The 13,719-nt window shown below is 48.3% G+C and overlaps 1 protein-coding gene across 1 annotated transcript; it reads right to left on the reverse strand.

Annotated features, from left to right (window-relative positions):
- Nucleotides 1–10,753: 10,753 nt before the first annotated feature.
- clec19a (C-type lectin domain containing 19A) lies at nucleotides 10,754–13,719 on the reverse strand. The gene is made up of 5 exons (XM_023821755.2): nucleotides 13,534–13,719; nucleotides 12,881–13,058; nucleotides 12,387–12,480; nucleotides 11,864–11,996; nucleotides 10,754–11,504 (listed from the first exon to the last, which is right to left on the reverse strand). Exons 1-5 carry the CDS (start codon nucleotides 13,625–13,627, stop codon nucleotides 11,428–11,430), a joined length of 576 nt encoding a protein of 191 aa, XP_023677523.1. The 5' UTR covers nucleotides 13,628–13,719; the 3' UTR covers nucleotides 10,754–11,427.

Below are 13,719 nucleotides of genomic sequence, written 5' to 3' on the forward strand. Positions count from 1 at the left end.
TATGATTCCCTGTCTTTTGTCTTTGCACTGGGGGGGTATTTTGAGGATTAGGCAAGTCTGTGGTGAGGTGTTGCATGTGCACAAGGCCCCCACATCCCTGAGCGTGTCTGTACGTGATGCCCATCCCAGCCATCGAGGGATGGGGGGGGGGGGGGGGGGGAGGAATGGGGAGCACCCATGTCTCAGCATGACTGTTAAAGATAAACTAACCCTGTCTTAGGTAATTACTGCTAATTATTACCCCTTGGTGCAGCCTGTGATTTAGAGATGTTCAGTCACGACAACCCAGGCTGTTATTAAATCCTGCAGCGTCCTGCCAGATTTAAAGAGGTATTTGTGGGGGGGTGAGCTCATAACATGGGAGAAATCTCACCTCTCACCAAGCAGACCAAGCTGGTGTGTGCAGGTCTGATTGTGTAACCTGTACTGTGTGAGGTCATCACAGATACATCATGTGACTGGAGAGGAGGTACGTCAGGCATCTATGTTCTACTTGCTACTCCTGGTAGGGGACCAAGAGATCGCGGGTTCGAGTCCCACCACTGGCACTACCATCATTGGGTCTCTGAGCAAGACCCTTAACCCCAACTTGCTCCAGGGGGACTGTCCCTGAATTTAGAATAATGGAAGTCGCTCCGGACAAGACCGTCTGCTAAATGCCATAAATGTAAATGTTGCAGTCAGTTAAGCTGCACAATACTCAGTAAAAAATACCACAAAAAAACTCCTGAGATAATTCCACTCTTAATATTTCAATTAGCATTTTGTGCGATAGCCAGTTCCTTAACTACTGTGCCACCTACTGCCACCTACAGGGCATACTGTCTTATTCTGCTCCTGTGCTGTATGCAGTCATGTAAAAGGGTTAAGATGACCAAAAATGGTACAATATATATTTCCAACACCAGGGGTCACTCTAAGCATATTCCTGCAGATTGTTCCTTTTGTTAATATACTCTAAATGCCATGTTGCTGTTTTTCCTGATACCTACTAACCTGCAACCTTGTGAGAAAAACATGATTTCTGATTATATTATCAATCTGAAGTGTCAAAAAAAAGCTAAACACCCATTATATGATTACAAAATACAGGAAAACAGGAAGTGATCTTAGCAGTGTGCTAGGAAAAGGGTTGCAATGATTTACCAGTGAAGACCGAGTGGACTTGTGTGAGGTGCCAATGCTGTCTCGCAGGAGGTCCAGCACCCGGCCATAAACAGTCAGAAGGTGCAGCTTCCTTCAGCACTTGGAACAATCGATGCCCTCTCTGTTGTCCTCTCTCCAGGTCCCCACAAACACAAATTGGTCTCACTCTCCTGCAGCTTGGGACACACCTGTGTGTTGGCCCAGAATCCCCCAGGGTCACCTGCTGTATTGAGAAGCCCACGTCTTGACACGCTGTCACATATCTGTGTGCTTTTGCCTTCTTTGCTCTCATGTGTCTGATTGTTTGCTTTCTTGTTTCTTTGCCTGCTTGTTTCACCTGTACTGTTTATTGAAATGACCTCTGCGCAGCTGTAAGATCTAATGTGCATCTTTGCAGTGTGTTGTGTTGAAAACAGGAACCTCTAATGCTCCCTCCCCTATTCTCATCTCCTAACATCTCCATCCCCCCCCCCCCCCCCCCCCCGGCCAACTACACCTCCCCTGCTAACAATTTTTTGTCCTAGGAACATTTACCAAATGTTTCAATTAAGGTATGGAAACGTTCATAGTGTCCAGTATTCCTGATGATCCCAGAATGTTATCCTGCTATTACAACTAAGACTAATAGTGTAAAAGCAAATGAAGGGCGTGGTAGAGCAGAGGGTAGCAGACGCTCCTTAGATCGGCTTGGTAGGGACCTGTAGCTACCAGGGAACGTTCCCAGAACTTCAAGCAACGTTACATGATGATCTTCTCAAAGTTGGCAGGGAATGATTAACGTTTAAAAGTGCTATGTGTGTGTACTGAGAATGCGCCATCCAGCCTTGAGCCCATTACCCTCGGCATGTGAAGGAGCCACCACGTGGACATCACTATAGGAACCTAATCCTAAACCAGCACTTACCATGGGTTAGTTATTGTGATTGTCTCTTTATTTATCTGGATATTTTTCTGCAGTAATTCAGCACCTTACTCTATCTAACTCAAGTCCATTACCTTGCACACGATAATCACTGTGGCCTTATTTATTCTAAAAACTTGCTTTAAAAATTAAGGTCAGTCATGGTCTATCTCTCCATCTCCCATAACGTTTGTGTAATACATGGAAATATCTTGAAATGGATAAATCAACGTCTAGCACATGACAAATGCTGTCTATAGCAATGTTTTGCATGTTTGATAGATGGAGATGTACTCGGGCAGCCAATGACATCATTATCTCGTGTGTTTACTGCTAGAAGTGAAAGGTTCTCATTGGCTACGGGAAAGTGCTGCCCTGTTTTTCAGCCGTGTGTCTCTGCTGCGTGTCCCACTGGGTCCTGCTCTGCTGTTTCTCCAGCCATGATCTCACCGCATCCGTCACCACGCCCGTCATTTACACGGGCGCAGACCGTGCGGAAGCATTCCCATTTCAGACCAGCAGGTTTCCTATGGCGTGTCTCTCCCAAGGGTCACTCTGGAACAGCTCATAGGAACGCCAGGAAAAAGAGCTTTCTTCGGAGATGACATCATGCTCTTCGTAAGTCCATTTCAATTGGCCGTTCCTCTTCTATTTCAACAGTCTTGCCAACCTTCTCAAGGTCGGTCAGCCTGCCATTCGTTATTCCAGCGGCATTTTTGGGAACAGACTCCTGAGGGCAGGTGACAGGGACAAGTCTGTCCTTTTCCGGCACACTAGAGGTGTCATTAGTGTTAGCATTAGCCTTGTCGTTAGTGGTAGGCCGGTTCCCGTGAAATATGACGTTATCTGCACCTGCAAAGACCGAATGAAACCCCCATGACTGACCGATGAGGGTGGTGGGCTCTTTAGCCCCCTCAAATTGGTAATTCTGCTATTAAACTGCTGAACTCTGTCCTGCTAACCTTTACATTTCATAGCTGCCCTGAAACGGCTTTTCGTTTGGTGAGTTGGAGGATCTGGTAAGACCTCAGGCCGCGATATTCAGCTAAGATGGGCACCAAACGTATTGAGGCTTCATTTAAGCAGAGAGGCTCTCTGTGCACCAGCAGACTTGATGGAAACGTACCATTTCTTTGAAGACATGGAGAATCTTTACTCCAGTCTTGGAGAGCTTAGATGCAGTCATCTTTCCAGGTTTCCAGTCTATGGTGCATTAAGGGACCTGAGCCCCTTCACCAGTCTGAGTGAATCAGTCGATGTCTTGCAGGTAGAGAAATTTAATTAGCATGCAGGCGTCTCCAGGAGGCAGGAGCCAATGATGTTCAATCAGCATGCAGGGCTCTCCAGGAGGCAGGAGCCAATGATGTTGAATCAGCATGCAGGCCTCTCCAGGAGGGAGGAGCCAAGGGCGTTCAATCAGCATGCAGGCCTCTCCAGGAGGGAGGAGCCAAGGGCGTTCAATCAGCATGCAGGCCTCTCCAGGAGGGAGGAGCCAAGGGCGTTCAATCAGCATGCAGGCCTCTCCAGGAGGGAGGAGCCAAGGGCGTTCAATCAGTATGCAGGCCTCTCCAGGAGGGAGGAGCCAAGGGCGTTCAATCAGCATGCAGGCCTCTCCAGGAGGGAGGAGCCAAGGGCGTTCAATCAGTATGCAGGCCTCTCCAGGAGGGAGGAGCCAAGGGCATTCAATCAGTATGCAGGCCTCTCCAGGAGGGAGGAGCCAAGGGCGTTCAATCAGTATGCAGGCCTCTCCAGGAGGGAGGAGCCAAGGGCGTTCAATCAGTATGCAGGCCTCTCCAGGAGGGAGGAGCCAAGGGCGTTCAATCAGCATGCAGGCCTCTCCAGGAGGGAGGAGCCAAGGGCGTTCAATCAGTATGCAGGCCTCTCCAGGAGGGAGGAGCCAAGGGCGTTCAATCAGTATGCAGGCCTCTCCAGGAGGGAGGAGCCAAGCAACTGACAATGTTAATTTAAGACTAAAGGAAGAGTCCCACAGGTCTTAAAGACTGACAGTGCTGGATTACGATCATCAAACCCCAATTCTACATGGCCTGGTCACAGTAAAATGTCTGAATGATTTATTCCATAACGTGATTTCAGTGTCATCAGTGTTAGGCATAAAAAAAAAGTTACAAAAAAAAGGTTTGTTAGAGAAATAATCTATGACTTATTTTGGAAAGAAAGTTCTGTGTATGAATGAAGCTAAACATCTGTTTAGCATTAAGCGATTCGGTTTTGTAACAAGTGCTATCCTCAGTTACGTCAGTCTGAACCACGTCGACTCTGGGGGGGTTTAGGTTGTTATCCATTTCCCGAAGGCCCCAGAGTTACATCATTACCTTGAGGGAGTGCATCCCCCGCCAGAGGAGGTGTGCAGACCTGCTTCTAATACAAAGGAAGGACAAAGGTTATAGTCCCTGTGAGCACTCCAGAGTGTTGGAATAAAAAGCAGGCAGCACGGCATTCTGGGTAGGACAGGCAAAAATGCCACCCTGGGATGGACCTCTGGGCCCGGGGTCCGGTCTGCCCGGGTGTGGCCAGCCACCGACAGAGCCTGTGTGCTCGCCGCCACGGCCCCCTGGGGCTCCTGCGATGTGGCTGCCGGATGGCCCCCCTCCGGAGCGCTCCTCTGCCCTTTTCTGGGTGGGGGCTGCATTGTCCCTGCGGTGGTCCTCCTGGGGTTCCCGTGTCCTGGGGGGCCTCTGGATGTCTGGGGCCCGGGTCTCCTCCGTGTCGGCTTCATGTCCTGGGTGGGCGGGGCTGTGGCTCCCCACACACACTACTAGACATTTACATGGAGGAACCTTAGGAACACCAGCGCGCTGACACACACAAGTGTGCACACAGGTGCTCACGGACACGTGCTCACGGACACACACTGTCTTGATCGGCTGTTGCTTCTGGGCATGTGTCGTAATGCGGGTTGTGTGTGCTGTTCAACAACATTTAACGTTTGATGGTCGTTGTGATTAGTACAGATGTTGTATGTTGTCTTTCTCTTTTGAGCAGACATGGAAGCAGATTATCTGTTTTGTTTTTTTCTTTTTTTCCCCTCTCTCTCTTCCCCCCTTCTTCTCCCTTGTTCCCCCCCCCCCCTCCCTCTCCTTCTTTTGAGGAAGTAAATAAAAATCTAAAATAAATAAATACAAATAAAGTAGTCCTCCGCAGAGGGGGGGTGGAGGAGGGAATATTAAAAAGAAGGGAGGGGAAAATTCCATTGATGGGATAACCTGGCCGTTCAGTAGATTCAGGTACTCAGCTGACTTCACTATATTACTGCGTAATGTTACTGAGCCGTAATAATGATCCAGTCATTGGTTCTTAAGTACTTCCTGATTTAAATTCAAATGGTGACTTTTTTGGCCAGGCAGTCTATGCGCCTACCCTTGCCCTGTTTCCTTAGTTGGTCACTGCATGGTTGTTCCCGTGGTTGTTCAGTGTGTTTGATCTGGTGATTTCCCTGCATTTTCAGATCCTGCTTGCAGTCTTTCCTTGTGTTTCATTTACCTGGTTAGTTCTTATTTTTACCTTGTCTTGGTTTCATCCCTTGTGGTCCTTTTGTTTCTGGTTTCTTTTTGAGTTCTGCCTGTTAATAAAACCCCTTTGTTCAGAGCCGCTACTTGGATCGCCCCTCCCTCGCCACGCCCCACTGTAACAACTGCAAGTTTCCAAGGATGCATGCAATTCTTTATACTTGACTTGTACAAATGACAAAATGTCATCACATTGTGGGGACTAAAAGATCTGTGAATGTAATCAAAAAATGAAAAGTCTCGTATGTTGTTTGGTTACTTACGGTTAAGGTTAGGGCTGGGTAGGAGTTAAGGTCATCATGCTGGGATTTCTCCACAGAAATTAATGTCCCCACAAAGATATAATTACAAACCTGTGTGTGTGCGTGTGTTTTCTCATCGTCAAAGCCATATGTTTTCTCTAGGTGTGCAGCTTTAGAATCCTGGCTCTTCACAGCTGGACGTGATGTTTATTAGGCTCTTGGCCCTCAGCTCCAGAAACGTCACGGCCCTCCCCCAGATGACAGCTCCCACCAGCTGGAGGGGACAGCAGCGGCGTGGAGGCCCGGTGAAAGCGGAGAAGCTGCTGCTCTGGGTCAGTGTGTCATCCCGGCCCGTGACCCGGCCCCCCTCGCTGCTGCTGGCCACCGGAACCAGGCCCACACCGCCCTACACCTGGACATCAGAACCTACTGTGTGGGTTTGTTCAGGCTCTGAACTCATTGTAGTTCAGCACCCAGATGAAACATAACAATTACATGAAGTCAAGCAAGGTAAGACCAGACGTGACACTCGGGAGACGCCTGATTGCACGGAAGAATCTAGAAATGTGGCAGGAACTGAGATCCAGAAGGTGCTGGAGCCAGAGCAGTCGCTGGACATCCCACAAACTGACATGTGCCAGGACTCACGCTGAGCGGAGCGCCCTCTGCTGTCCCCACAAGGCAACTGCAATGTCTGGCTGGAGATGGAACCTGATGGAGCTATTGTGCCAGAAGGTCACCCTGAATCCTTCAGCTTCCAAGTTCCACAGATCAGCCACCACCCCACCAGCTTGCCCTCCGCACTCGAGATGCTGCACCTGCCCTCCTTGGGGGTGTGGCTGGGCTTGGGGGGGACAGCGGGGGCAGTGTGGAGTTTGCTCACTGGCCCGTAAGAGTATGTCTCCATACCGTGGGGGGAGGCCTGTGTTTTCATAACAGCTTAAGCCGTCGTAGCGAATCTGCACCCGGACAGCGTGGCCCCCCTCCCCGCTGACTCCTTCTTAATCGCATTGACTCCCTTTCTCGGCATCTGGCCCCCATTGATTTGATTTGAATGCCAGCCACATTTAGTCGATTTGCGGTGCTGCCAGTCACTGCCGAGGCCTCCCCTGGTGCAAGGAAGAGGCTGACGTTGACATCCTCGCTGCTGGATATGGCGCTGGGGGCCCTGGCCTCCTGCAGACCGGCTGGCTGATGCTGCGCTGGTGAGGAGCAGCGTTTCCATCCTAAAATGCCAAGCTTTGGATCCGTCCTGTAGATTCAGTTATGGGCTCAGCCTGTAAGTAACATGATGAGTGTAGAATTTGTTTCTTACCCATTTGACGAGTTCTCTTCAAAGTCTGTGGCACAGGGATGTGGGATCTCCAGATAAGAGCCTATAGACAGATAAGAGCTCAGGTTCAGGGATGGCTATGAAAGCCTTCAGTTACGTAAACATCTGAAAGCATTCAGCTAAAGCATAAGAATAAATGTCCCTCTGAGTGGATGGAGGATGTGGGGACTGTATTATGAAGCTGGATTTCTTGCTTAGCCAGATAACTCATTGGATTTAAGGTAAATGTAAGTAAATACAGTCTGTTTAAGGGGTACCTTACATCTGACAAGTTATCCTGCTAAGTTAGAAATCTATTTTAAACAGGTGCCTGGCCTGTTTCAGAGCTGGATCCTCATGCGACCATAGTCACCGGTGGTGTTTCCCACCAGTCAAACCATGCTATAGCATGGGGCCACCAAGGCCTCCTGTTGACCACAATCAGACACTACACTAAATATTAAATAAGCACGTTCCTTACTTAGGAGATGCTGAAGCAACATGTTCTGCTAACCAGCTGCCTACCATCACCTGACTCTGCTCACTAGCTGTTTACTGGCTCCTCGGTAGCGTCTGCACGTCACACGCCACGCTGGTTGGCGTCCCAAACTTCTTTTCCTTTCATGACTTAAATTGCACTTATAGTTATTTTTTACTCGAACTCCTAATTCAGAGAGGCCGACGATCGATTAGACTCTTAAATTTTCCGTGAAAGATCTTCAAGCTTATTACGCTCCTTCAACCTTCAAGCCCCCCCCCTGGCCGTAATGTCAAGAAGAGTCCTAGTCCGGCCCCCCCCCCACCTGACACGCGGCCAAGCCGCCATCCAGCTGGACACTATCGAGCTGATGTTCAGCAGAGCGGTTACCATTACGGAAAACAAGAGGCCATTTGTCCCCCCTCGTCCATCTGATCCGTGAATGTTTACACCACGTCGAACATGGTCAGATGTGACAGCCCGTCTCTGCTTAACCTGGGCTAGCCGTGTGAGTAAAGTCCCCCAGGGAGGGATGAGGAAGTGACTGTCTTAAGGATAATTGCTAATGTTGCCTGTTTGCATATTTCATAACTAACTGCTTGCAGACGATCCTGCCTGGAAACATGATACATGGTTCCAAGCCACACCCAGGCTTTTCTGGGCCTCTGCAAGTCATTTCGAGTGACGTATGTGAAAAGCTCGATCTGGGATGCCCATTCTGAGCCGCCTCGGGGCATTGGTGTGCTCGGATCAAATTGAAGGTAAGGCTCAAAGTGATTGGGTGGTTGAAATGTCAGTTGACGTCTACTGTCAATATTTCGCATTTGTTGTGATAATATCTGAAATTTTTATTTTGTAAAACACAGATTGGTTCTTCTTCAGGTTTCCATTGGATGGCAGTAGCGAGTGGAACAGATTTTCATTCCAGTGAAGGACCTTACTTAATGTTTATTTGGGAAAGAGATATATTGTCCCTTGTCAGAACTTAGCTCAGTTTCACATAATATTTTTAAGTCGCTGTACATAAATCCATACCTGATGTAAAAACAGAAATGCCAAGTGTAGCACTGGTTTGACTTTCAGGCTGTAGCCATGTCAGTGTATGTGCTTTATGGTCGTGTTTATGTTGCTAAATTGTGGGAAGGGCGAGCTGTGGTGCATGGCAGGCAAAACAGAGCAGTATGTGGCTCATAGTGTTAGGATTCCGTCTGTGGTCAGAAGGTCGCCAGGTCAAATCCCCTAATTGGCTGTGTGATTTCACCATTCAGACTCTGAGTGACACCCTTAATGCCCAATAGCTCCAGGGACTGTCTGGCCATGCTTTCTCACTTGTGGATCACTTTGGATAAAAGCATCTGTTAAATAATAGAACGCAGGTCTGGCTCAGGCTGTTGCTGAGGTGTGTCTTGTTTCACATGTTTTGTCACAATCTCTGTGTTGTGGGTTGTCAGCCTACGGGAGTGACAGTGTTGGGACAGTGGTTTGACCTTCTACTCTCTACTTGGTCCTGGTTGTGTTGCTAAATATCCTCCGTGTTTGTCTCTTGCTGGAATGACAGTCACGGGCTTTCGGCACCACAGCTTGGGGTGATGACTCACGCGTACGAGTCCACAGTGTAATGCGGCTTAAATAACAAACACTAAATCAATCCCTGCTTCGTATGGTGAGTATTAGTGAAAAGATCGTCCTTAAATGGCGTAGAAATGCTCTGGCATAAACATCCTGCACAACTGAGACTGCATAGGCATGCTTGGTTAATGGTCCCTGCTGGTTTAAAAAAAGGTTTTTACATAACAGTTAGCAGAACGTTCCAGAAACACTTTTACTGACTGTTGTTTGAGTAGATTAAAAGACTTCGTCTCAACACAAAGTCATGGGTAGGTAACACCTGACCACAAGGGGGCGGCCTCCGGTTCCTATTCTGAATGGTGTTCTTTTTGCCACACGCTGTTTGAGTAAACCTGTCACACTGATGTCTCATTTGGCTTTTGTCTGAGTCTTCTTTACACCTCCATGGCATGTTGTTGGAATGGTCTGCATGCATGTGGCACGGGACACAAACATGCTTGTGGGTGCTCAGGTACATTAAACATAAAAGAGGTCATTAATGCCGCTTCCACATGAATCCCTGCTTTCAAGTGGTGATGTGTCTTCGTGGATTATGAAAACACCAATCATCATTCTCCCTAGCAGTCATGTGTCTTTGTGGATAATGAAAACACCAATCATCATTCTTCTTAGCAGTCACGTGTCTTTGTGGATAATGAAAACACCAATCATCATTCTCCTTAGCAGTCACGTGTCTTTCTGGATAATGAAAACACCAATCATCATTCTCCCTAGCAGTCATGTGTCTTTGTGGATAATGAAAACACCAATCATCATTCTTCTTAGCAGTCACGTGTCTTTGTGGATAATGAAAACACCAATCATCATTCTTCTTAGCAGTCACGTGTCTTTGTGGATAATGAAAACACCAATCATCATTCTTCTTAGCAGTCACGTGTCTTTGTGGATAATGAAAACACCAATCATCATTCTCCCTAGCAGTCATGTGTCTTTGTGGATAATGAAAACACCAATCATCATTCTCCCTAGCAGTCATGTGTCTTTGTGGATAATGAAAACACCAGTCATTATACTCCATAGTTGTCATGTGTCTTTACAATGACAAAATCAATAGGAAGAAACAGGATGATCAATCCCAGGTTGCTTTTATGTCTACTGATTAATGATCAATTTTAATTGAGCGCTTGTCCATTGAAACTTTAATTACTACAAGTGCTCAAAAGTGACCTTCAGCTGCTTAGTTTTTCTTTGTGTTATTCATCTTTGTGTCTTTAATCCTACCTTTCACAAACTCTCACCTTCCCGTTTATACTGGATTAGTTAATCTGTCCCTAGTGCCATACAGCTCTTCAATGTCACATGGAAGGGGAGGAGTGTGATGGACTTAAGTGTTTAGGCCTGTATAGTACACTGCCCTCCTGTTATTTTCATTTGTACTGTTGCAGTATGTATGTGTGCGTGAATCTCATAGGTTTGTGCGCCTATGTGTATGTATACTGTGTGTAAGCTACTGGATAAATAAAGTATCTCTATCTATCTATAAGTGAATGTGCAAACTGACATGACAACAGCCAGAAGCCATGTGTTACCTTTGTATTCCTTAATGGGGAGGAATCGACAGCAAAGCGTAACCATAAATGCAACCAATCAGAAAAGATTTTTCCTTTAAGGGGAGGGATCATTACAATAATACAACCATAAATGAAATCCAGCAGAAACAAATGCCTTTTCATAACTGTTGCAGCCAGCTGAGCTATTTGAGTGCATCACGCTGTGCTTGATATAATCGTTAGTCATCCTGATGCTTATCCAAATTATTCAGGAATTGTTCAGCGGACAGTGGGGTGTGCAGTCCCGACAGCCAGCGGCCTAGAATCTGAAGGTCCTTCCCAGTGTTCTGCTTAGACCGGCTCTGACTGGCTCCCACCGGCTCCTACCAGGCGAGAGCCGCAGCCATGAGGAGACGTTACTTTATAAACCTCGCAAAACCGTATGATGCTGATATGCTGGTGATGCTAACAGTCGAGTGGATTCCAGCCCGAAAGCCAAGTCCTGAGGATGAATCCGGAGCCTGAAATGAGGCCCGGAAGAATGCTGGGGAGGGTGGCGAACCGGCAGCGGAGGAGTCCCTGTTCCTCGAGCGTCCAGATGGAAGTGTGCTGCCCGGGTAGAGAGGAAGTCGACAGTGACCCTGCTTTGATCCTGTTGTCACGGAGGGGGAGGAGGGCGGGTCCAGGGGGGTCCCTGGCAGACTAGCGGTCCTGGGAGGGGATCTTGCAGACGAAGGGGAAGGCCCTGTCACAGCTGTTGTCGTTCCAGGACCTCAGAGCTGCCAAACCCAGAACCAACATTAGCATCCATCATCGTCGACTCTGTTAACGGTCCTAATATTCAGTCTCAGTTCCGATGTTCTGATGTGGAACATTAATTAGTGATGTTTACTGGAGTGGCTTCAGTGAAGCTTCCAGAAGAAATGGATTGTCATGCGTGCATGTTTTCAGGCCACACAACCACTGGGCTTGTTTACTTTTTACGGTAATTGAAGTAAATTAGACATCACGTCTTTAGTACTTTAACAAAGGATGTACATGAAACCCCCAGTAAGTGAGATGGCCCAGCGGGACCTGGACTGGGAAACCCCACCTTGGTGAGACATGGGGACGGGGGGGGGGGCAGGGCAGTACTCACCACTGTTCTGTCGGTACCAAATCTCCACACAGTCCTCCTCGGTGGGAATGCGATGGATCCCATCATCTGGCTGGTTCCCATCCCAGTAGCTGTATTCATACTGCGAGCCGTCAGTCCACTCCAGGGTTCCCTCCTGGAGAACCGACACAGACTCTCTGACCGGCTGCCTGACCAGGTGCCTGAGTATTCCTGTTGTAGTACAAGCTGATGATATCGGTAACTAAGAACACAGACAATCGGATCTACTCTAGGAATCTGACCGGAATCACCTGACAATCAGAGATTTGCAGATATCATGATAAATCCTCTGTAAAAACAGTAATGTACTATGCTGTTGCGGTCACAAGGGCTGTGTTTGTTTTTCTAGCCAATTTGGATCTGATAGAATGAAGTATGTTTAACCTCAGATTCCAGGTCTTTGTTTCATTTAAGTTGGTAAGATGCATAAGCATTTTGAGCATTTACAGCTCAGCTGACCCCTGGGTAATTTGAGAGCCCAGGGATACATTACGCATGATGTCACCTGTCTGCGGTCATGCAGGCCGATCCATATGTCCGTGGGAATCCCAGGAACACGGCTGTTAACCAGGTCATAGACAAACACGTTCTCCTCCCAGCTACAGGGCATGGACGCAAACAACGAGAGGCAAGTCAGGTTCCCGCAGGTTCAGCTAAGTTCACAGGAGAAACAGCCACAATTCAGGCATGACTAAGTGCGGTTCAGGTAGGTTCAATCGGTTCAGACAGGTTCAGAGGTAAGTCAGGTTCAGGTAGGTTCAGGTAGGTTCAGGTAAGTTCATGGAGATTTAGGCAGAGTCAGGCGTGAGTATGTGAAGTTCAGGCAGGTTCAGGTACGTTTTTGAAGAGCCAGGTTAAATTCAGCCATATTCAAGCGTGAGTCAGTCAGGCTCAGGTACAGACATCAGGCAATAGTTTCATTTCCATCGAGCAGGGGTCTCATACTGGTCACTACAGATGGGTAAACTGTAGACCTCTCTATGGCCAGTCTGCTCCTACCTGTGGATGGAGGTGAGCTTGGCAGACCTGGCCCCGTTGGAGAACTCGGCACAGTAAAGGTCGGCCTCGGCCCAGGTGCGGTTCAGGGGGAAGAAGCGGTAACAGTGGCCCTCGAACTCGGTCCAGAATAGTGGACAGGAGATTGGCTGGCTGGGATCAGGCAGCTGCAGGGGCAGAGCTGAGGGGGCGGGGCCAGGAACGATTGCACAAGAGCCATCAGTAACAATTACTAAAGCAAGTATGCTGCTTTCATGCTCCCCTTCAGTAAAACAGGTTCGACTGCACCGTTAAGTTGAATGCAAATCGTTTACTGTGGCTGTTGTGTCTCTTTGATCTGAAGTGTTCAGAGGGTTCTGCAAGGGTTACTGCGTCTACCTTTATAAAGTCACAGTTCACAGACCAAAACGCACCACGCTGTGATGTCATGTGTCATTCCTAAAGAAATCATTTGCTGTAATTTACACATTGAAGCATTCCGCTTTACTGTGAGAAGCTGCACCAGCATAGTGACGTTATAGTTTGATAACATTACAACGCAGCATGATTGCCTATGAAAGTCACATGACAAAACTCGGAAGTTGCCAGAAAGCACAGGGCAGGTCTTCAGGGGTGGAGCGTCCAGGTAAGGTGGAGAGCTGTTGGGCGTCACTCACCTTGCATGATGTTGATGTCGGTGGCAGGGGACAGGGCGGCCCCCAGGGCGGCGGCAGCGAGCAGCAGGGGCAGCCATAAGTCCCGGCAGAGCATCGTCCAAGTGGCTGGAGTCCGTGTGCGAGCGGTCGTGTGAGCGTGTGCGTGAGCGGAGGCGACTGCGATGCAGTGAGAGGGAGAGAGAGGGG

The sequence above is a fragment of the Paramormyrops kingsleyae genome, chromosome 22 (genome assembly GCF_048594095.1).
Source record: "Paramormyrops kingsleyae isolate MSU_618 chromosome 22, PKINGS_0.4, whole genome shotgun sequence".
In the NCBI taxonomy this organism is placed as follows: domain Eukaryota; kingdom Metazoa; phylum Chordata; class Actinopteri; order Osteoglossiformes; family Mormyridae; genus Paramormyrops; species Paramormyrops kingsleyae.